Below are 25,072 nucleotides of genomic sequence, written 5' to 3'. Positions count from 1 at the left end.
ACGTTTAGAGTTATGCGAGAAAGTCTTTATTTACAGTGTTTGTCAGATCTTATGAACAGTTAATATAAGATCAGGTTATAGAGAAGTCTGTATTTCATTTTTATTATCTTAGTTATCTGGCTGTCAGTCTATCTGTCACCATCTGACTGTATCTGTTTGTATGGATATATCTATCAGTCTGTTTGTCTGTAGATAGAGAGATATATAGATAGGTTAGTAGATATTTAGATATATTTGGTTGGGAAGGATGAAGGTAAATTAGTAGATTGGTTGGTAGGCATGTTAAACACGGAGGGAGGGAGTGAAGTAGGTAGGTAGGTATATTCAGTGGGAAGGAGTGGAGAGTAAGCACAAAGTAGGTAAGATGAGAAGACTTAAGTAGATGAGATAACAGCATGGGATGTAAGCAGGGCTATCACATACCTCTGTTATAGCTGATTACTTGAACGACTTCTTAATGGCCTCTCAGCTATCACAGTTACGAGTGCGGTACTTGTCACATCTCCTTACAACTCTCAGCCAGCTTGAGTACCCCAGTACGGTGGGCACGCAACACTCATCAAGCTATATTCAAAGTTAAACTTCTTTTCTGTCCAGCTTGTTAGCGATCTTAAGCTTCTGTGACTATACTTCGTTTACCCTAACTTGACCTGAAATTGTCATCTCTCCATACTGAATGTTGAGTTGTATCAGTAGATTATTATTAGAATGTTGTCAGTCACGAAGATGTGCAGTGCAAAGGATGTAGAGCCGTAGAACAGCTTGTTTCTGCTACTGAGCCACGAGAAGTACACCGCAGAAGGACGATAACCTAGATCAGGTTACGATGATAGACCTGTAACTCAGCTGAATAAAGTGGTCTAGTGTTAGCTAATATAGAAGACTGGAATGGTATTAACATTCTCAGGCTATTGTAGGTAACTGTTGGCAGACTAAAACCTAATAAGTGGAGATGGCGCGTCCGTGATAGAGTTGGTGCAGGATAGAGTTGGTGCAGGATATAGTTGGTAATCTCAGTTTTCACGTATGCAACTTATGAACTTAGGGAGAGTCTTAAATCAGTGTGTCGTTCCTACTGCCTATAGGTTTTGTGTCATATTCTAGTCGGAATAGGAAATTTCGCAGCACCTTTTCCTGAGCGATTCTTTTTTTTCATACGGTACTTCTTTTTTTGTTCATGTGCGCTGCTGAGGCAAACTTTGTCGATGTTTAAAACAGTATAAATAACATACCATATATTCTTAAGGTATAATAAGCTAAATAAATCGCCGAGGAAGAATTGATACGAATCCTCGTATGCCACTTAGAATACGGCTGTATTTTTCAGCCTCCTCAGTATGGTGACACCTGTCATTCAGCTTGCCCTTAGAAGTAATCTCCAGTTGCTCCGTGAGCGCTATGGCATCTTTATTAATTACTTGTACCGCATGACCATTTTGTTCAGTATAGGAGAGACCACTGCGAACTGAAAGTGTAAAATATAGACTACGATAGCTTAACCTCGGGTCCCTACACCTGGCCGCGGGTAGGTGTCACCGTGTTTAACCCGTGAGTGGCTGACAAGAAGCCTATGCGTGGTGGCACTGTGCATCCTGGGTGGTGCTAAGCGGCTGCGGTGTCCACCGGGGAGCCAAACTTCCTCATATTTCCTGCAGCTAGCGATGGAAAAAGGACCTTGGTCCGACCCTGGCGAGGCGCTGTCGACCGCAAGGGGGCGCCGGTTCCTTGCACGGATATGTAATGTACTGTACCTGTAAGACGGCCCCATAGAAGTTCGTTACCTGTGGTCGACGGGTCAGTACAGCCAAACAGACCGGGGTTAAGTAACAACAGCCTCAGCGGCTTAGAACACAAGGGTAACTTTTAACTAAATACCAGTTCGTTTTATGTTTTGAATTATCATGCTGACCTTGACGGCGTCCGCCGTACAATAGTCATCCTCCTCTCCTCTCCCCTTCCCCTCCTATTATCCCATTCCTCTCCTCTCCTCCTCTCTTTCCCTGCCCTCTCTTTCTCACTCAAACTCTTTCCTCTTTTCCGTTTCCTCTTTCCCCCCTCTTCCTCCGTCCTCCTTTCCCACTCCTTTTTCCTTTCTTTTCTCCTCCATTCCCTCTTCTCACCCCTTTCCTTCCTACCACCTCCCACCACCATCCAGTTCCTACCACCTTTTCCCGTCCTCCCCCCACCTTCCCGCGTATCTTCCCCTTCTCTCTACCATCTCCCCTTCCCCCGCCCTGTCTCTCTCTTGTTCCTCTTTCCTTTCTCGTACCTTGCTTCCCCTTTCTCTCCTCTTCCTCTTATCTTCCCATTCCCTCCTCTCCTGTTTCTTCCTCTTACTTTCCTTCCTTTTTTCCCTTCATCTTTGTCATCCTTTCTCATCATACTTTTATTTCCTCCCTGTCCTTCCACTTTCCTTCCTTCCTTCCTTTCTTCCTACGTCCTTCCTGCTCCTTCATTCCTTCTGTTCCTTTCCTCTCCCTTTCCCTTCTACACTTCTGTATCCTCCCCCCTTCCCTTCCCTTTTTTCCCCTCACCTCACCATTCACTCCGCTTCCCTCCCCTCCCCTCCCCTCCCCTCCCCTCCCCTCCCCTCCCCTCCTCTCCTCTCCTCTCCTCTCCTCTCCTCTCCTCTCCTTCCACGCCATCCTTTTCTTTCCCCTCTCTCTCCTACTCCCACCATCCCGTCCACTTTTTCCCCTCCTCTCACCTTTTCACCTCCACCCACCACCCCTGTTACTTTCCCCCCTTCTCCCTTCTGTCATTTCTCCCTCCCCTCCCCTCCCCCATCCACTTACCTTGTTTCTGCAGGTGTTAAAATCACTGTGGCCTTGGTCTGTGTACCCTCAGCCTACCTTCCCCCCTCCTTGTCCTTCCTCCCTCCTGTGTAAATCTCTCATTCTTCCTCCTCCTTTTTGTCTTTCTCCCTTCTTCCTTCGCCCTCCATATCTTCCTGCTTCACTTCATTCTCCTGTCTTACTCCTACCTCCTCGTCCTTTCCAGCTTATTTTCCTTCCCTCCTTCATCTACTTCTTCCCCTCCTCCTTCCCTTCTCTATCTCTTCCTTCCCTCCTCCATCTCCTCCTCCTTCCCTTCTCATTTCCTCTTTCCCTCCTCCACCTCCTCCTATCCCTACTTTTCCTCCTCCTCCTCCCTCTCACTGTTCATCTTCCTTCCCCCACCCTCCTTCTATCCTCTCTTCGCCCCAACACTTTTCCCAATATTTCTCCATTCTTTTTTCTCGTCCTACTTTCACTTTCCTTTACCCTCCTCCTTTTCCCATCCTCTGAACCTACAGTAATCTTTCCCATTGTTACCCCCCCCGTCTCTTTCTCTCTCTCTCTCTCTCTCTCTCACACACACACACACACACACACACACACACACACACACACACACACACACACACACACACACACACACACACACACACACACACACACACACACACACACACACACACACACACACACACACACACACACACACACACACACACACACACACACATTCTTTTACTCCTCCCTCCCCTCCCTTCCTTTCCCTTCCCATTTCCCTTTCCCGTAATAGCCTTTCTCATTCTCTTTTCCTTTCCCTTCTCACACCCCTTTTCTTTCTTCTCCCTTCTAACACACCTTTCCCTTCCCATTCCCTTCCCTTTCCTTCCTAGTCTCCTTTCCTTTCCCTTCCCTTCTCATTCCCCTTTTCTTTTTCTTCCTTTCTCATTCCCTTCCCACATCCCTTTCCTTTCCATTCCTTTCCCTCCCCACTCCCCTTTGCCTTCCTCCCTCCCTCCCTCCCTCCCTCCCTCCCTCCCTCCCTCCCTCCCCCTCCACCTGCCACACACACAACTCGTAGGCTTGAGGGACCAACATCGAGAATGCTAATGATTGTGGTTGCAGTTGTGGTAGTTGTGGTGGCTAATGGTGGTTGTCGGAAAATTGTTTGAATTGAGGTATGGTGTTGGTTGGGGCTGGTATTAGGTAGTGAGGTGAATGTGGTAGTTGTGGTAATGGTGGCTGCTTGATGGTTGCTGTTGTGGATGGTGATACTGGTGATAATGGTGACTGTGGTAGTGACGTAAGTGATGATAATGTTAGCAAATGATACCTAATACTATAATGATAACCAAAGCAATGACGATGGTGAAAGTAGCAGTAGCGATGATGGTGACAAGTGGTGATGTAGCAGAAACAATGGTGGTATTGATGGTGACAGGTGGTGATCGTGGCAGGTGGTGATGGTAGCAGAAGCAGTAGTGGTAGTGATGGTGACAGGTGGTGATGGTAGCAGAAGCAGTGGTGGTAGTGATGGTGACAGGTGGTGATGGTAGCAGAAGCAATGGTGGTAGTGATGGTGACAGGTGGTGATGGTAGCAGAAACAGTGGTGGTAGTGATGGTGACAGGTGGTGATGGTAGCAGAAAAAGTGGTAGTAGTGATGGTAACAGTGGTGGTGGTAGCAGAAACAGTGTGGTAGTGATGGTGACAGGTGGTGATGGTAGCAGAAACAGTGGTGATAGTGATGGTGACAGGTGGTGGTGGTAGCAGAAACAGTGTGGTATTGATGGCGACAAGTGGTGATGGTGGCAGGGGGTGATGGTAGCAGAAACAGTGTTGGTAGTGATGGTGATAGGTGGTGATGGTAGCAGAAACAGTGTTGGTAGTGATGGTGACAGGTGGTGGTGGTAGCAGAAGCAGTGGTGGTAGTGATGGTGACAGGTGGTGGTGGTAGCAGAAACAGTGTTGGTAGTGATGGTGACAGGTGGTGGTGGTAGCAGAAACAGTGGTGGTGGTAGCAGAAGCAGTGGTGGTAGTGATGGTGACAGGTGGTGGTGGTAGCAGAAACAGTGGTGGTGGTAGCAGAAACAGTGGTGCTAGTGATGGTGACAGGTGGTGGTGGTAGCAGAAACAGTGGTGGTAGTGATGGTAGCAGAAGCAGTGGTGGTAGTGATGGTGACAGGTGGTGGTGGTAGCAGAAACAGTGGTGGTGGTAGCAGAAACAGTGTGGTAGTGATGGTGACAGGTGGTGATGGTAGCAGAAACAGTGGTGGTGGTAGCAGAAACAGTGGTGGTAGTGATGGTGACAGGTGGTGGTGGTAGCAGAAACAGTGGTGGTGGTAGCAGAAACAGTGGTGCTAGTGATGGTGACAGGTGGTGGTGGTAGCAGAAACAGTGGTGGTAGTGATGGTAGCAGAAGCAGTGGTGGTAGTGATGGTGACAGGTGGTGGTGGTAGCAGAAACAGTGGTGGTAGTGATGGTAGCAGAAGCAGTGGTGGTAGTGATGGTGACAGGTGGTGATGGTAGCAGAAACAGTGGTGGTAGTGATGGTAGCAGAAGCAGTGGTGATAGTGATGGTGACAGGTGGTGATGGTAGCAGAAACAGTGGTGGTGGTAGCAGAAACAGTGGTGCTAGTGATGGTGACAGGTGGTGGTGGTAGCAGAAACAATGGTGGTGGTAGCAGAAGCAGTGGTGGTAGTGATGGTGACAGGTGGTGGTGGTAGCAGAAACAGTGGTGGTGGTAGCAGAAACAGTGGTGCTAGTGATGGTGACAGGTGGTGGTGGTAGCAGAAACAGTGGTGGTAGTGATGGTAGCAGAAGCAGTGGTGGTAGTGATGGTGACAGGTGGTGGTGGTAGCAGAAACAGTGGTGGTAGTGATGGTAGCAGAAGCAGTGGTGGTAGTGATGGTGACAGGTGGTGATGGTAGCAGAAACAGTGGTGGTAGTGATGGTAGCAGAAGCAGTGGTGATAGTGATGGTGACAGGTGGTGGTGGTACCAGAAACAGTGGTGGTGGTAGCAGAAACAGTGGTGCTAGTGATGGTGACAGGTGGTGGTGGTAGCAGAAACAGTGGTGGTGGTAGCAGAAGCAGTGGTGGTAGTGATGGTGACAGGTGGTGGTGGTGGCAGAAACAGTGGTGCTAGTGATGGTGACAGGTGGTGGTGGTAGCAGAAACAGTGGTGCTAGTGATGGTAGCAGAAGCAGTGGTGGTAGTGATGGTGACAGGTGGTGGTGGTAGCAGAAACAGTGGTGGTAGTGATGGTAGCAGAAGCAGTGGTGGTAGTGATGGTGACAGGTGGTGATGGTAGCAGAAACAGTGGTGGTAGTGATGGTAGCAGAAGCAGTGGTGGTAGTGATGGTGACAGGTGGTGATGGTAGCAGAAACAGTGGTGGTGGTAGCAGAAACAGTGGTGCTAGTGATGGTGACAGGTGGTGGTGGTAGCAGAAACAGTGGTGGTGGTAGCAGAAGCAGTGGTGGTAGTGATGGTGGCAGGTGGTGGTGGTAGCAGAAACAGTGGTGGTGGTAGCAGAAACAGTGGTGCTAGTGATGGTGACACGTGGTGGTGGTAGGAGAAACAGTGGTGGTAGTGATGGTAGCAGAAGCAGTGGTGGTAGTGATGGTGACAGGTGGTGGTGGTAGCAGAAACAGTGGTGGTAGTGATGGTAGCAGAAGCAGTGGTGGTAGTGATGGTGACAGGTGGTGATGGTAGCAGAAACAGTGGTGGTAGTGATGGTAGCAGAAGCAGTGGTGGTAGTGATGGTGACAGGTGGTGGTGGTAGCAGAAACAGTGGTGGTGGTAGCAGAAACAGTGGTGGTAGTGATGGTGACAGGTGGTGGTGGTAGCAGAAACAGTGGTGGTGGTAGCAGAAGCAGTGGTGGTAGTGATGGTGACAGGTGGTGGTTGTAGCAGAAACAGTGGTGGTTGTAGCAGAAACAGTGGTGGTGGTAGCAGAAACAGTGGTGGTAGTGATGGTGACAGGTGGTGGTGGTAGCAGAAACAGTGATGGTAGCAGAAGCAGTGGTGGTAGTGATGGTGATAGGTGGTGGTGGTAGTGATGGTAGCAGAAGCAGTGGTGGTAGTGATGGTGACAGGTGGTGATGGTAGCAGAAACAGTGGTGGTAGTGATGGTAGCAGAAGCAGTGGTGGTAGTGATGGTGGCAGGTGGTGGTGGTAGCAGAAACAGTGGTGGTAGTGATGGTAGCAGAAACAGTGGTGGTAGTGATGGTGACAGGTGGTGATGGTAGCAGAAACAGTGGTGGTAGTGATGGTGACAGGTGGTGGTGGTAGCAGAAACAGTGGTGGTAGTGATGGTAGCAGAAACAGTGGTGGTGGTAGCAGAAACAGTGGTGGTAGTGATGGTAGCAGAAGCAGTGGTGGTAGTGATGGTGACAGGTGGTGATGGTAGCAGAAACAGTGGTGGTAGTGGTGGTAGCAGAAACAGTGGTGGTAGTGATGGTAGCAGAAGCAGTGGTGGTAGTGATGGTGACAGGTGGTGGTGGTAGCAGAAACAGTGGTGGTAGTGATGATAGCAGAAGCAGTGGTGGTAGTGATGGTGACAGGTGGTGATGGTAGCAGAAACAAACAGTGGTGGTGGTAGCAGAAACAGTGGTGCTAGTGATGGTGACAGGTGGTGGTGGTAGCAGAAACAGTGGTGGTGGTAGCAGAAGCAGTGGTGGTAGTGATGGTGACAGGTGGTGGTGGTAGCAGAAACAGTGGTGGTAGTGATGGTGACAGGTGGTGGTGGTAGCAGAAACAGTGGTGGTAGTGATGGTGACAGGTGGTGGTGGTAGCAGAAACAGTGGTGGTAGTGGTGACAGGTGGTGGTGGTAGCAGAAACAGTGGTGGTAGTGATGGTAGCAGAAGCAGTGGTGGTAGTGATGGTGACAGGTGGTGATGGTAGCAGAAACAGTGGTGGTGGTAGCAGAAACAGTGGTGGTGGTAGCAGAAACAGTGGTGCTAGTGATGGTGACAGGTGGTGGTGGTAGCAGAAACAGTGGTGGTGGTAGCAGAAACAGTGGTGCTAGTGATGGTGACAGGTGGTGGTGGTAGCAGAAACAGTGGTGGTAGTGATGGTAGCAGAAGCAGTGGTGGTAGCGATGGTGACAGGTGGTGGTGGTAGCAGAAACAGTGGTGGTGGTAGCAGAAACAGTGGTGGTAGTGATGGTGACAGGTGGTGGTGGTAGCAGAAACAGTGGTGGTGGTAGCAGAAACAGTGGTGGTAGTGATGGTGACAGGTGGTGGTGGTAGCAGAAACAGTGGTGGTGGTAGCAGAAGCAGTGGTGGTAGTGATGGTGACAGGTGGTGGTGGTAGCAGAAACAGTGGTGGTGGTAGCAGAAACAGTGGTGCTAGTGATGGTGACAGGTGGTGGTGGTAGCAGAAACAGTGGTGGTAGTGATGGTAGCAGAAGCAGTGGTGGTAGTGATGGTGACAGGTGGTGGTGGTAGCAGAAACATTGGTGGTAGTGATGGTAGCAAAAGCAGTGGTGGTAGTGATGGTGACAGGTGGTGATGGTAGCAGAAACAGTGGTGGTAGTGATGGTAGCAGAAGCAGTGGTGGTAGTGATTGTGACAGGTGGTGGTGGTAGCAGAAACAGTGGTGGTGGTAGCAGAAACAGTGGTGCTAGTGATGGTGACAGGTGGTGGTGGTAGCAGAAACAGTGGTGGTAGTGATGGTAGCAGAAGCAGTGGTGCTAGTGATGGTGACAGGTGGTGGTGGTAGCAGAAACAGTGGTGGTAGTGATGGTAGCAGAAGCAGTGGTGGTAGTGATGGTAGCAGAAACAGTGGTGGTAGTGATGGTAGCAGAAGCAGTGGTGGTAGTGATGGTGACAGGTGGTGGTGGTAGCAGAAACAGTGGTGGTAGTGATGGTGACAGGTGGTGGTGGTAGCAGAAACAGTGGTGGTAGTGATGGTGACAGGTGGTGGTGGTAGCAGAAACAGTGGTGGTAGTGATGGTAGCAGAAACAGTGGTGCTAGTGATGGTGACAGGTGGTGGTGGTAGCAGAAACAGTGGTGGTAGTGATAGTAGTAGAAGCAGTGGTGGTAGTGATAGTAGTAGAAGCAGTGGTGGTAGTGATAGTAGTAGAAGCAGTGGTGGTAGTGATGGTGACAGGTGGTGATGGTAGCAGAAACAGTGGTGGTAGTGATGGTAGCAGAAGCAGTGGTGGTAGTGATGGTGACAGGTGGTGGTGGTAGCAGAAACAGTGGTGGTGGTAGCAGAAACAGTGGTGGTGGTGGCAGAAACAGTGGTGCTAGTGATGGTGACAGGTGGTGGTGGTAGCAGAAACAGTGGTGGTGGTAGCAGAAGCAGTGGTGGTAGTGATGGTGAAAGGTGGTGGTGGTAGCAGAAACAGTGGTGGTGGTAGCAGAAACAGTGGTGCTTGTGATGGTGACAGGTGGTGGTGGTAGCAGAAACAGTGGTGGTAGTGATGGTAGCAGAAGCAGTGGTGGTAGTGATGGTGACAGGTGGTGGTGGTAGCAGAAACAGAGTTGGTAGTGATGGTAGCAGAAGCAGTGGTGGTAGTGATGGTGACAGGTGGTGATGGTAGCAGAAACAGTGGTGGTAGTGATGGTAGCAGAAGCAGTGGTGGTAGTGATGGTGACAGGTGGTGGTGGTAGCAGAAACAGTGGTGGTAGTGATGGTAGCAGAAGAGTGGTGGTAGTGATGGTGACAGGTGGTGATGGTAGCAGAAACAGTGGTGGTAGTGATGGTGACAGGTGGTGGTGGTAGCAGAAACAGTGGTGGTAGTGATGGTAGCAGAAGCAGTGGTGGTAGTGATGGTGACAGGTGGTGATGGTAGCAGAAACAGTGGTGGTAGTGATGGTGACAGGTGGTGGTGGTAGCAGAAACAGTGGTGGTAGTGATGGTAGCTGAAACAGTGGTGGTGGTAGCAGAAACAGTGGTGGTAGTGATGGTAGCAGAAGCAGTGGTGGTAGTGATGGTGACAGGTGGTGATGGTAGCAGAAACAGTGGTGGTAGTGATGGTAGCAGAAACAGTGGTGGTAGTGATGATAGCAGAAGCAGTGGTGGTAGTGATGGTGACAGGTGGTGATGGTAGCAGAAACAGTGGTGGTAGTGATGGTAGCAGAAACAGTGGTGCTAGTGATGGTGACAGGTGGTGGTGGTAGCAGAAACAGTGGTGGTAGTGATGGTAGCAGAAGCAGTGGTGGTAGTGATGGTGACAGGTGGTGATGGTAGCAGAAACAGTGGTGGTGGTAGCAGAAACAGTGGTGCTAGTGATGGTGACAGGTGGTGGTGGTAGCAGAAACAGTGGTGGTGGTAGCAGAAGCAGTGGTGGTAGTGATGGTGACAGGTGGTGGTGGTAGCAGAAACAGTGGTGGTGGTAGGAGAAACAGTGGTGGTAGTGATGGTAGCAGAAGCAGTGGTGGTAGTGATGGTGACCGGTGGTGGTGGTAGCAGAGACAGTGGTGGTAGTGATGGTGACAGGTGGTGGTGGTAGCAGAAGCAGTGGTGGTAGTGATGGTGACAGGTGGTGGTGGTAGCAGAAACAGTGGTGGTAGTGATGGTGACAGGTGGTGGTGGTAGCAGAAACAGTGGTGGTAGTGATGGTGACAGATGGTGGTGGTAGCAGAAACAGTGGTGGTAGTGATGGTGACAGGTGGTGGTGGTAGCAGAAACAGTGGTGGTAGTGATGGTGACAGGTGGTGGTGGTAGCAGAAACAGTGGTGGTAGTGATGGTGACAGGTGGTGGTGGTAGCAGAAACAGTGGTGGTAGTGATGGTGACAGGTGGTGGTGGTAGCAGAAGCAGTGGTGGTAGTGATGGTGACCGGTGGTGGTGGTAGCAGAGACAGTGGTGGTAGTGATGGTGACAGGTGGTGGTGGTAGCAGAAGCAGTGGTGGTAGTGATGGTGACAGGTGGTGGTGGTAGCAGAAACAGTGGTGGTAGTGATGGTGACAGGTGGTGGTGGTAGCAGAAACAGTGGTGGTAGTGATGGTGACAGATGGTGGTGGTAGCAGAAACAGTGGTGGTAGTGATGGTGACAGGTGGTGGTGGTAGCAGAAACAGTGGTGGTAGTGATGGTGACAGGTGGTGGTGGTAGCAGAAACAGTGGTGGTAGTGATGGTGACAGGTGGTGGTGGTAGCAGAAACAGTGGTGGTAGTGATGGTGACAGGTGGTGGTGGTAGCAGAAACAGTGGTGGTAGTGATGGTGACAGGTGGTGGTGGTAGCAGAAACAGTGGTGGTAGTCATGGTGATGGAAACAGTGATGAGTGATATAAACTGTGACCAGGTAATAAATAACATGTGCTTACAGCGTGGGAGAGGAAGTAACGTCGTGTATGGTAACCCTCACTGTAATGCACCGTGATTGGGTAACCATTGACGGTGAGGGTGTGATTGTTGTGGTGTGTGTGGTAGTTGCGGTAATGATCGTTGCGGTGGTATAGTTGTGTTGGTTGCGGAGGAGATCTTAATAACAGTGGTTGAAATGGGAGTGATAGTTGTGGTTGTGGTGATGGTGGTGATAATCGTGGTGGTTGTGGTGATAGTAATAGTAGTGGTTGAAATGGTGATAGTTGTAGTTGTGGTGATGATGGTAATAATTATGGTGGTTTTGGTGATAGCAGTAATAGTGGTTGTAATGAGGGCTATAGTTGTGGTTACGATGAGGATGGTGATAATTGTGATGGTTGTGGTGTTTGTGATTATAGTGTTAGTTGTGGTAGTGGTGATGGTGGTGGTGGTTATGGTTGAATAGTGTTGTTTTGATGATAGCGAGTGTGGTGGCAGCGAGTGCAAGTGTGGAGTGCAAGCGACCGAATACACAGTACGTTTAGAACACACACACACACACACACACACACACACACAATCCTTGATATAACATACAATACATAAGTGTCATTTAAACAACGCATCACAAACATTAAAAATAAATTAACACCAAGACTCAGCACCTTGAGATCACTTGTCTATACAACATTTGGACACAACAAAGAAACCACCATCACATTATACAAACAATATATACATTCAGTGATGAATTATACAAGCCCTGCTTGGGCTTCTAACCTCACTAAAACACACTACAACACTCTACAGACCATACAGAGCAAGGCCCAAAAAATAATCACAGGCTGCACAGCTACTACACCCACAGACCACCTACACCAAGAAACCAAAGTCAAGGATCATATAGACATGAGAGGCACCCAAATTCCTGCCACAGCTTCCATAAACTCACACCATGCACTGCACTACATGGCAGCACATCCACACACACCAAGAAACATCAAAACAACGCCCAGCACACGATATCATACAGAAATACTGTCATCTCTCCTGCCTCGCCTGCCTCAGACCAGCTTCCTGAATCATATCCATACTCAGATCACTCGCCGCTCCAATCAGTCACTTAAAGACAACACACAGCTGCATGCACGGCCTCCTGATATCCACCCTTCTGAATCCTATCTCCCTTGTGAGGACAGGGTCCACCTGGCCAGCTGAGATGTGGGCATCATCCAGCCCTTTTGAGTTATCAGAAGAGGGTGGATGACTCTGTCACTGGTGCCTGTCCAGGATGCAACACAGCACCCCATACCATTAAGCACATTATGGAAGACTGCATTGCACACAATCACCTGCGTCAACAACACAACATACACTTCTTGAGAGCTCTGGGAAAGCCCGCTCTCGGCCGTGGCCTTCCTTAGGGACTCGGGGTTGTTTGGCCGGACTGCCTAGGGAACAACTGCTATTTCTATTACAACTACAATTGACGACAATATAAATAGAAGACATCAAGGGGCTAATGGAGAATACTTCGAACTCCTTCATTAGTACCCTGTAGAAACTTTACCTAAACTGAATAAAATTATAAATACATTACTAAGAAAATAAATCTAGTGTGACATAGTGCTGTGTGGGTTATTGAAGACTGCTTGTAGCCCTTTCACATCAAGAAATTTTCTAAGAGCTGGATTAGTCTGGCAGTAACATGAATACATTATACAGGTTGTTGTACAAAAGGGTTTAACTTAAGAGACAACTGTTAGATTTTTTTTTTCTCTGGGCATACAGGTAGGTTACATATTTCATTCCCCAAGGCTCACCAGTCTTCTGATGTGTAGCAAATGGTATTACTGTAGTGTATACTGTACACATATACATGTATGGCAATTGGTAATATAATACAGTAAAACCTTGATACAACAGATATCAATAGACCGGAATTCGCTTTTATCGGAATCCGAGGAGCTACCGGACTAAATTCTTATACATCGGAAAAAGTCTGATAAAGGCAGAAGCAGTCCAGACTGCTATGTTCACCACAATAAGGTTAACAAAAGACATGTTTATCAGTGTAAAGACCATTATTATTATATATATATATTATACCATTTGGTTATTGTAGTGAATGTATAATACAGAGCAGTGCTGCAATGGTAGTGAAAACAGTTTAAAAACCGTTGGTGCGATCTGGACTTACGTTTGATGTTTCAGAAAAAGTCCGGGTTAGCAGGGGGAAGTCCAGATGTCATGTTTATAAGAATTTCCCTTTCTTTTTTGGAATGGCTTAGGCCCCAATTAGTCCGTTATAGTGAGGTTTTACTGTATACACCTTTACTTGTCACTAGCTTAAGTTTTATGTGTCTAACAAACACTGTATCTTTAGTTTTCAGAACACGGGAGGATATTGTAACTCCTAACAAATATCAACAGAAAGAAGATGGACCACTCAGGCCATATGGACCACTCAGGTCACATGGATCACTCAGGCCACATGGATCACTCAGGCCACATGGACCACTCAGAACATATGGACCACCCTGAGAAAATGGCCATGGACATGTTAAATACGACAATGAAGGCCATGATGGATGTGATGAAGAGTGGGGGTGAAATGATGGCTGGAACAGGTGGGTTGATGTACAGTATATATATATATATATATATATATATATATACTGTGCATATATATACAGCAACTTCTCAAATAATGTGAGGGTTATGTTCCTGGAGATGTCGCGTTATCTAAAAACGCGTTATTTAACCCCTTAATCGCGGGGCGTCACTTTTGTGATGCTTGGGAGCAAGGGATCATACCGCGGGGCGTCACTTTTGCGACTCTGTGTTATTTTGAATTCGCCCGGGCTTTCAAGTGGTGGCTTGTATCATCTATCAGTACTGCCAATGTCCAACACTAGGCAGCACTCCTAATCTCATCTGTACTCCATCCATTGTTGACAATTTAGCCATTTCTCCCTGTTCTGGACTCCCCTCCCTACCTCCCCTCCATTACCCTCTCCTCTCGCCTGCCCGGCCGTTCTACGCTAAGTAAATCTTCCCTGGAATTTTCCACTGATTTCATCCATGGAAATAAGCCCTATGCCCTATTCTTATACCAAATAATATATACCAAAAAGAAATAAGGTAAGTGAGAGTGTCATACACCTGGAATTGGCTAATTATCACCTGACAACACCTCACATGCACTCGTTCGCAAATTTTCGCTGTTTATTTCCCCTTGAAACATGCAGTATAATCTATTCTCGTAATAAAAATATATATAAGAAAGGAAGGGAGAAGCCTAAGTGATATTTACATTCACCTGGAACTACCTAATTATTGCAGGCCACCACACTGTATTCAACGCTAAGTAAATCTTCCCTGGAATTTTCCACTGATTTCATCCTTTGAAATAAGCCCTATGCCCTATTCTTATACCAAATAATAGATACCAAAAAGAAATAAGGTAAGTGATAGTGCCATACACCTGGAATTGGCTAATTATCACCTGACAACACCTCACGTGCACTCGTTCGCTAATTTTTGCTGTTTATTTCCCCTTGAAATATGCCGTATAATCTGTTCTCGTAATAAAAATACTGTATACTGTATATAAGGAGGGAAGGGAGAGGCATAAGTGATATTTACATTCACCTAGAACTACTTAATTTATAATGTATTGTCTAGATTTCCTGCCAGTCATTTCATAGCTATATATTAGCAGCTCTCGAGAGGCTGACGTTGGCAGTAATGCATTCTCCCTAGGTAGGCCACCCCGGCCCACCACTATCAGTTTACTGTCATCTTTCAAGGTGAAAGTGCGTCGGATTCGCTCCTGTTAACTTCCACCGCTTTTTAGCCCCATGCAAAGGGCCCTGTGACCTCTACCCCCTACTAAGCCTCGTGTGGAAAGAGTTAAAGGGCTGACAATTGATAGAGAGTGACTACGATCTTTCTGGTGAGTAAAACAGTGCAAGTGGAATTGTAAATAATGTGTAAACAGCAAGTGAAAGCAATGAATGTAAATATAAGTGAACAGTGGAAAATAGTTTTATAAGTTACTTCAAGTGACAGTGCATAGCACAGTGTAAATAAAATAGAAATGTAAATAATGTAAATATAATAGAGAACGTAAATAGAAATGTAAATGAGTAGTATTGTAAGAATACGAGTATATATACTAGGAGTAATGAAAGTGAAAGTTTCACTCTAGCATGTATGAATACTATGAGTTATGAGAGTGAAGGTGAAAGTGACATTCACTCTCAATGCTAGTATACAGGACGAGAAAGTGAATGCTACGTATTTTACTGAAAGAGAAATTGAATCCCTACAGTGACAATAAACTACTATTACTGAAGGAAACTTATGGATAAAGACTGTAGATACATATAAGTGTGATATAGTAATAGAAATATAAAGTGTGAGTGTTTTTATGAATAATAAATGACAGAACACCAGCGGCGAACGATGTCAAGTGGGAAGGTCATACGCCCTCGTAATTTTCATTGCTTTCACAGTGTGTTTTTTTTTTTGAGTATGGATTCCAAACTATTTGGGAATCATAGAATAGTGTTTCTAGTGATAATATCAGGCTGTGGTAATCATATTACGGGTTGTCGGGAAGTATAAAGTGGAGACTTCGTTACCCAACTTCAGAGGTCTCCACAAGTCCTACGGTACTCGACGAAGGCTCGACAAACACCTCAGGAGAAAGCTGAAGGTATTTGTCATAAGCATATGTGATTTTAATATTCTGTGTATCTATCTATGTATTGCCAGATGCCTCAATCCCATTTGGGGTGGCCACAAACAAATCGCCTCCAAGTCGCCCTGTCCCCCGCCATTTCACTGGCCTGCTCCCAACTCACACCCCCCTCTCTCATATACCTCTCCACCCCATCCCTCCATCTCATCCTCGGCCTCCCCCTCTCTCTTCCCCCCTCCACCTCACTCACACTCTCTTCGTCAGTCTTTCACCCTCCATCCTCTCCACATGGCCAAACCACCTCAGTGTGTTCCTCATAACGCTTCCTAACACATCCACATCAACACCACAACGCTCCCTTAAATCCTCATTCGTCACCCTGTCTTTCCATGTGACTCCACAGGCCCCTCTTAAATAACTCATATGCACTGCTCTCACTCTTGACTTGTGTCCTTCCAACAACGTCCAAGCTTCACTTCCATACGTTAGAGTTGGTATCACAATACTGTCATATAGTAACTTTTTCACTTCCATGCTCACTTCCCTGTTTCTTATCACTGCTTTCGAAGAACCAGCAACCTTTCTTCCCTGCTGTACCCTTTCAAGTACTTCACCCTCCAAACCTCCATCCTTACTCATCACACTACCCAAGTACTTAAACGTACTCACATTTTCCAATTCCTCACCATCCAACCTCACTGTACATTTCACTGACTTCACCTCTCTCAAAGACCATCACTTTACTCTTCCCTACATTCACCTTTAGATTCCGTTTCTTACACACTCTCCCAAACTCATCCACCAAGCCTTGCAGCTCCCCTTCGTCTTCACTCAACAACATAGTATCATCTGCAAACAACAGTACAGGGAGTTTCCAAACACTATCCTCTCTCACCAGGGCCACTCCAACATCCACTGACCTACCTTGTACCTCTTTTATTACCCCATCCATGTACAGATTGAACAACCATGGAGACATGACACATCCCTGTTTCAACCCAACTTTCAAAGAGAAAAATTCACTTAGTTCACCATCCACACGCACTGCAGCCTTCGCGCTATCATACATACTCTTCACAGCATTCAACAACTTCCCATCTACTCCATATATTCTTAACACTTTCCACAATTCTTGCCTATCCACCCTGTCATATGCTTTCTCCAAATCCATGAAAGCTGCTTACAACTTCTTTCCCTTCTCTAGAAGCTGATTTTTGGCAAATATTTTTAGAGAGTCTGTCGGAGTGCAAATATGCCCGCGGGAGCCGCAAGAAAAAGCAAAACAAGCCCGTGGTTAAGGGGTTAAACATAATTTTCCCATAAGAAACACTGGTAATATATGGGGTTACGTTCCTGGACTCTAGGAAAGTCTACCCATTTGGGAACTTATGCTACTCTAAACTTAAAAGCAGCAATATTAATTTGAAAGAAAATCCACATAAAAAACAAAAACAGTATATTTGGGGAGAAGTAAACAACACTTGAGCCCTGATTTGGCCGAAGCATTGTTTACTTCTCCCCAAATACTGTACATACAGTACTGTTTTCGTGTTTCTGTGGATTTTTTTTTCAATTTTGCTTCTTTCACGGCATTGTGAAAGTTCCTCAACATTATTAATGCATTAGTAGGTCATAGAAACAATACAGGAAAAGCAGCATATTCATTCCAGTAAGTAGGTCACAAACAATAACAACAAACAGCATCGCTTCATCTACGCATCACTCGTCGTCTGCTGCTGCCCCTCCTCACCCTGCCCACCCACCTCCTCACTTTACTCTCCCTGGCTCCCACCTCGCTCTGCTGTCCTAGTATGTAAAGACTTAAATTACCATAATGAAACAGATACAATATACTGTATATATATATATATATATATATATATATATATATATATATATATATATTTCCAACGAAATAAATTAAACCGTCCCCGAGATGGTCTGTCAGCTCAGGACTGTCCAAGGCGCGCGGGGCTAATTTGAAAACATCACGTACATGAAAAGTCGTGTTAAATCGAGAAACCCTTGTTAGTTAAACATATCTCCTTAAGTATTTGCTCGTGTTAAAACAAAAATGCGGTTTAAACTCATGTTAGTTGAGAGGTTACTTTATATATATATATATATATATATATATATATGTACTGTATGTATGTATATGCAGTAAAAGCTTGATATAACGGAATAATTCAGCCAACCTCTATTCTGTTTTATCAAATATTCCACTTTTTCAAGCTTCCGTTCCAAAACCATAGATGGAACGGAATTTTCAGGAAATTTGAGATTTTTCCCAAATTTCTCCCCTTAATCGTTACCTGAAGCCTATATACGGTTGCCACTAAATAGCATCTTTTGCTACACACACACACACACACACACACACACATGCTGCCTATGCTAGTCATAATGATACACACAGAGCAGTCAGAACTCTCAATAATAATAATACAGTTTTCGTTTTCGTTTCGTTTTCGTTTTTAAAGGCTCCAACGTGCTTGCATGTGTTGGCCTCGGTCACCTAATGGCGGCTCTCCACGCTGCACGATCCATTGCAGCCTCCCTGTTCAGTCCCTTAACCCTAAGGTCACACTTAATGACCTCGTCCCATGTCTTTCTCGGTCTACCTTTCATAACCCCACCCCCAGTATTAACACTTCTCACCTTCCTCACCCAATTATCATCCCCCATCCTCTCCACATGTCCAAACCACCTCAATCTACCTCTCCTCATCACAACACCAATACACTCCAGTCCCATCCTACCTCTCAACTCTTTCATTGTAAACCCAGCCCCTCCAGGCCTTGGATGCAGGGACGCACTGCACATCCACCTAATCATTGTCATTTCTGTACGTCTGAGCCAGTGAATATCTTCCTCCCTCACTGCCCAGGTCTCACTGCCATACAGCATTACACTCCTAACACATGCTGCATACAAAGACCCCTTAGCACGTAGGGAGAGCCCTCTCAATGTCAGGAGTGGCAAGAGCTCCTTGAACTTCTTCCAACCACTTCTCACCCTAGCCACAGAGCTAGCTCCAGCCCCACCTACAGCACACAACATGTCTCCCAAATAACAAAACTCTTCCACACACTCAAGAGATTCACCTGCAAGTTCAATCCTTTCACGTCTGACAATCTCCACCTGCTCACCCTGGCACGCCGTACACATAAAATCAGCATTATCTCACAGTCTACCTCTGATACCACTACATCTCTTATGCACCCATTTATCACACACACCGCACAAGATGGAATTACTTCCCATGCCCTTGTGGCAAACTGCACATGGCCACTCTCCCTCGTCTTTGACAGTACCGCCACCAACCCTAGATATCATCACTTTTGTTTTATCTGCATTTACCCTTAAACCCTTTTGCCCCATACCATCTCTCCACTTCCTAAACCTTTCCTCCGCCTCCCTTTCATTCTCTGCAATCAACACCAAATCATCAGCATACAACAACTCCCACGGGAGTCCGTTTCTAAAGTCACGTGAGAGGGCTTCAAGTACCATGATAAACAACATGGGACTCAAGACTGACCCCTGATGCACACCAACATTCATGGAAAACTCATCACTCAAATCTCCATTCACTCTCACCTGGGTGTGAGCACCCACATACATAGCCATAACCACCCTAACCAGCCACTCCTCCAAGCCAAGCTTTCTCATTGCCCACTTCACCACCTCTCTAGGGACTCTGTCAAAGGCCTTTTCTAAATCAACAAAAACAAAATAATAAATAAAACAGTAAAAAACTCACCTCCTAATGGGGGGGGGATATGACTTGTTTGTAGAATTATGCCCTACATAGCACTTATATCTGACAGCACTTTCAGTTTCTTGATTTCTTCTTTATGCTTGCGAATCTTGTACACTTGTGTTTTCTTGACCCCATAGTTGGTCATGATCGTCTTCACTGGTATACCACGATCAATTTTCGGGATTATTTCTAATTTCTGGCCCACAGAAAGCCACACTCTTTCTTTTTTTCCCTGCACTTTAGGCAGGGCAAAGGATTGGTTTGCTTATTTTCAACAGAAAAGGCACAAAAAAGTTTGTAATGCCAAGTTAATCACGCACAGTTGGAGAGAAGATTTGAACAGTGAGGGGGTTGCTGGTAGACTGTGGTGAGATGAGCGGCCTCACCCGGCCTGGGACAAAGCGGCTTGTTGCTGTGGCCTGTGACAGCCCTGCGCCTCGTGATCGACCGGAAACGTTCCGGTGCGTCACGATTTTTCCACAGCCATGGACAAATTGGCTTGTTTCCATTACGGAAACCTGACACCTCGCAAAAGAACGGAAAATTCCCGAAAATTACAAGTAACTTACAGAAAAAATCGTTCCGTTTTTTCAAGCTTCCGTTTTATCCCGAGTTCGTTATATCAAGCTTTTACTGTGTATATATATATATATATATATATATATATATACTGGTATGCGAGAAATAGAGCAAATAGGTTCCTAGGATTTATTTCACGAAGCATGAGCATTAGAACATCTAAAGTATTACAGAATTGCAACTTTATCTAGCATTAGTAAGGCCACATTCAGACTATGCCATGCAATTTTGGTGTCTGTACAATAGAATGGATATAAATTTGTTAGAAAATGTACAGAAAAGAATGATAAAAATGATACATGATATTTGGAACCTGTCATATGAAGACAGACTAAAAATATTAAATTTGCACTCACTAGAAAGGTGTAGAGTAAGAGGAGACTTAACTGAGGTGTTTAAGTGGATGAAGGGAATAAATAATGGTGATATTAGCAAAGTACATAAAATAAGCAGACAGGATAGAACTAGAAGTAATGGTTTCAGACTAGATAAATTCCCTTTTAGTAAGGATATATTGTATGTAGAAATTGGTTTGGCAGTAGAATAGTAGATGAATGGAACTAGCCACCTAGTAATATACAGTAGTTGGTGCTGCTTCCATTGAGAGCTTCAAACATAGGCCTGATGAGCATATGACAAAAATTGTCTTATAACTAGTACTAATTCATTTTTTTCCTCTTCATGTTTCGCACTTTCCTGCAAAATATCCACGTCAGTTTCTCAATACTGCTTGGTGTTCTATTTGACTTTTTCATGCCAGCTTTGGTTGAAGGGTTTGGAGGGCAGGGGAGAGCCTTCTTTCTTATCTTTGTCTCATTCTAGTAGTTTATTTACTCTTTTAGGGGCTGTTTGGCATGGGCCAACTGGCCTACTTCAATTATCCTCTCTTCTTATGCTCTGATATATAGTTTCATTTTGTTTATAAAGGCTCCAACATGCATGCATGCATTGCCCTTGGTCACCTAATGGCAGCTCCTTATGCTGCTTGATCTCTGGCAGCCTTCCTATTCAGTCCCATATCTCTGAGGTCACACTGTATTATCTCATCTCTGGTCTGTTTTGGTCTACCTCTCGCAAACCCATCCCCAACATTCACACCTCTTACTTTCTGCACCCAGTTGTCATCCCCCATCCTCCCCGCATGTCCAGACCATCTCTTTCCATCATCATCATCATCATCATCATGCAGACCTCCTTTCCCACCCTTGGGCAGGGTGAGGAGTAGCAACATCCAGACTGCCCAAGTTTGTCCAGTCCAGTGGGCCACACTTCCATTCAGTCATCATTCAAACCCCTGGAATCCTGGCTCTATCTGTTATGCCAAAAATTTTCACCACATTCTGTAGCTTCATATAAAGGTATCCAGTAGAGTCAATCCAGACACTTTCATGTTAAAAAGGGGTGCCAAATCCCTGAATCATGCACTTCTCACAACATTCATCCAGCCAGCTCGATCTCTTGTCAGTCCCATAGCCTCACCAAACACCCATACCTCTCTTCCTCACTCGCTCATCCACCATATCCCTCCACCTTCTTCTTGGCCTACCTCGCCTCCTCCCACCTTCTGATTCGTTCAGATGTACAGTACCTTTTTCATCACTCTATTGTTATCCATTCTCTCGACATGACCATACTATCTCAGTACACTTTCTTTGATTCTGGTGTCCACAGACATCCTCACTCCACATCTTTCACGAATTGCATTGCTGTATTTCACATCCTATCCACTCTCTGTACTCCACGTACATTTTTCAGCAGTCCTATCTTCGCTGCTGTCACTCTTGACTTTTCATTTTCATGCTACACTACAGTCTCACACCCATGTGTTAAAGTTTAATTTTTTATATACTGCAGGTGCTCGATTTAATGAAGTAATTCGGCCAACCCACGTTCCGTTATCTCAAATTTTCTGCTAAATCGAGTTCTGTAAACAGTGCTCAATGTAAAGGAAATTTTCCAATATTTTGAGCTATTTTCCGCTAAATCCTTGAAGGCAACCCAAACCTAGCAATTTGTGCTAACTCTCAGTGCTACACACAACAGTTTGAGCCCATAATTAATACCCCCAGAACTGCATTATTGTATACGGAATTTCCTTAATGAAATTATGCTTGATTGAATGGAAATTTTCTGTTAAATAGGGCAAAAATACCGGGAAAAAATAATTCCCCTATCTCAGGCTTCCACTACATTGGTGTTCGTTAAATCAAGCATCTACTGTATATAGGTAGATAGATAGATGTAAAATCAGAATATAAAGCCTAAATTATTGTTGTTGAAGAGAGAATATATGAGCAAATTGGTTAAAAGATACAGAGACTGGAGATGCAGCAGTGAGTGCTGTGCAACAGGGACAGTGCACCAAGGCATAAACCTAAGAAGACTTGGCATGAAGTCTTACAAAATGACATCAAGAGGTAAGGAATTGGACTGAACTCTGCCAGAGATTGTGTATTATGGAAAGAGCTGAGCTGGAATGCTGTAAGAAGTTGTGTAGCATGGAGAGCTGCAATAGGTGACACATGCAAACAAAATGAAGCTTTTGTTGAAGCACTGTAAAGTTAGTCATCTTTTATTAGCATTACCTTTTAGTGCTAGGGAGCTCCCTGTGTACATCATCCATACCTGTTTTATCCTGTATATGATGGTGGTGGTGATGATTTTTATTCCTTGTCCATGTAACTAATAGGTGACCACAGTGTACACACGGACCACTCAGCGCACATGGACCACAGTGCACACATGGGCCATACGACACACGATATGGATATGGATATGGATATGGGTATGTCGGTATGTATCACTGATGTCATTTGTTATGATCCGTTTGTTTTCACCCAACAATGGGCCACTCCTGCAACTTGAATACCAAGCCATGGTTGCATAAAATTCAGTGAGCCTTAATTATGATGCAAGAATGAGTTTCCTTGGTTACTAGTCAGGTCAGTCCTATAGTATAGCTACACCAGGCCATCAGCTTAGTAGAAAAGAGTTAGAGATCATTATCAGGTTAGAACAAACCACGTCTATAAATCCTTGTTTTATGTTGCCTTTTTATGGTCATTTTTGTTAGTTAGTCCTCATTAAATTTATTATAAAAAATTTCCGAACTTTCTTTGCAACGGATTAAGCTGATTATCCAGTTCCATGCAGTTTACATTAGCAGTTCTGTATTCTAAGTTGTAAGATATTAAAACATCTTTTTCTTTGCAACTGATTAAGCTGATTATCCAGTTCCATGCAGTTTACATTAGCAGTTCTGTATTCTAAGTTGTAAGATATTAAAACATCTCGCTAAATCATAGTTATGACTGCTCATACTATCATGATGAAAAGTTTGTCAACACTACCCTGATGACTGTTGTGATATAAGGTGTATTATATATGAAACATAGCATGTGCTGTTTATGAATTAGCTGTACTAAAAACACTAAAAAATTATGTCGAGAGCTTGTGAGGAAGAGCCAGGATTCCAGGAGCTTGAATGGTGTTTGAATGAATTTCTGGCCCATTTCATTGCAGGTAAGAAGATGGGTCTATTATGATGTGGCAGGGGTAAACCAGCTCTGCTGTTGGGCTCTGGTGCAAATGTTGCTGATTGTACTGTGCAGCTGACCCTCAGTGAAGATCTGTCCCTTCTCCCCGTGGAGTTAAGATATGCATAAATGTGTGTGTGTGTGTGTGTGTGTGGATGAGTAAATTGGGAATGTGTCGTTCTGTCTCTGTTACCCTCCTTTCTTTGGGGTAAGCACCCTATGCATATAGATACAGTAAATAGATTCATTGAGCATGCTATTGATATTTCTTTTAAGCTTTCTCTTTTGCTGTTGCCCCAGCTCATCCCAGTCTTAGATTGGGAAAAAGGGTCAGGATGGTGATGCAGTATGAAGCAGACAACAAAAGAGTATGGGATGACACAATACTCTCTGACTTTGCAGGAGTGTGCAATATGGAAGGCATGACACAAGGCTTGTAGGGTATTGTTGATGAACTTTTGATTGTGATAGTATGGTACAGTGTATGAGGTCACAATTAAACTGAATATAGTTGACTGTGACCCCCAGTCTGTTAAATGTGCTAGAGGCATCTCTTCTTATATATTTTTCATTCTTTCAACAGATGTCTTTCCACTTTGGAGTCGAAGAGACAATCTTGTTTGACTTCTGGCAGACCACCAATGTAGGGGGATTGATTGGATCCATGATTGGCATCTTCATCATTGCCATGTTGTATGAGGGACTCAAATACTGGAGGTGAGCTGGTAGGGAGGGTGGAGGGATAAAGAAGGGAAGGAGGAGGGAGAGAAAAAGGAAGAAGAGTAAAGGAAAGGAAGAAGTAAGGATAGAAGAAAGGGAGAAAGAAAATGGAAGTGAGCAATGTAAAAACAGATAAAATGGAAGAAAGGGAGAAGGGAGAGGGGAAAGAAAAGAAAGGAAAGTGGTTGAAATGGATGGGAGTCTGATGAGAAATATCACAGATAGCGTTCATTTAAAATTGTTTTATCAGTAATTTTTAGGTAAGTTAACATGTATTTTCACAGTAAATTACATATGGTTCACTATGAAGTTAGAGATAATTTTTTAATGCCCAAAAATCATGACTCAAAAGCAGGTTTCATTTAACCTGTACCGTGCCGGGGTGAGCAGGTGGAGATTGTCAGACGTGAAAGGATTGAACTTGCTGGTGAATCTCTTGAGTGTGTGGAAGAGTTTTGTTATTTGGGAGACATGTTGTGTGCTGGGGGTGGGGCTGGAGCTAGCTCTGTGGCTAGGGTGAGAAGTGGTTGGAAGAAGTTCAGGGAGCTCTTGCCACTCCTGACATTGAGAGGGCTCTCCCTACGTGCTAAGGGGTCTTTGTATGCAGCATGTGTTAGGAGTGTAATGCTGTATGGCAGTGAGACCTGGGCAGTGAAGGAGGAAGATATTCGCCGGCTCAGACGTACAGAAATGACAATGATTAGGTGGATGTGCAGTGCGTCCCTGCGTCC

At 45.3% G+C, this 25,072-nt stretch overlaps 2 protein-coding genes across 2 annotated transcripts in view; both read left to right on the top strand.

Annotated features, from left to right (window-relative positions):
• Positions 1-13,423: 13,423 nt before the first annotated feature.
• Positions 13,424-24,047, top strand: LOC145407657 (uncharacterized). Its single transcript, XM_080278528.1, has 3 exons — positions 13,424-13,662; positions 22,775-22,878; positions 24,024-24,047. The coding sequence occupies exons 1-3, from the start codon at positions 13,473-13,475 to the stop codon at positions 24,045-24,047; spliced, it is 318 nt and encodes a 105-aa protein (XP_080134654.1). The 5' UTR covers positions 13,424-13,472.
• Positions 24,048-24,204: 157 nt separating this feature from the next.
• The window catches only part of Ctr1A (Copper transporter 1A), a 32,137-nt gene continuing 31,269 nt past the window's right edge, over positions 24,205-25,072 (top strand). Inside the window, exon 1 of the mRNA XM_080278746.1 lies at positions 24,205-24,338. Within this exon, the coding sequence (XP_080134872.1) occupies positions 24,205-24,338 (134 nt within the window). The remainder of the gene's footprint in view (positions 24,339-25,072) is intronic.

This window comes from Coenobita brevimanus, chromosome 74, assembly GCF_032717465.1.
Source record: "Coenobita brevimanus isolate Jiangsu-jjx chromosome 74, ASM3271746v2, whole genome shotgun sequence".
Lineage (NCBI taxonomy): Eukaryota > Metazoa > Arthropoda > Malacostraca > Decapoda > Coenobitidae > Coenobita > Coenobita brevimanus.
The sequence above is the reverse complement of the archived record's forward strand: the minus strand, read 5'-3'. Positions and strand labels throughout refer to the sequence as shown.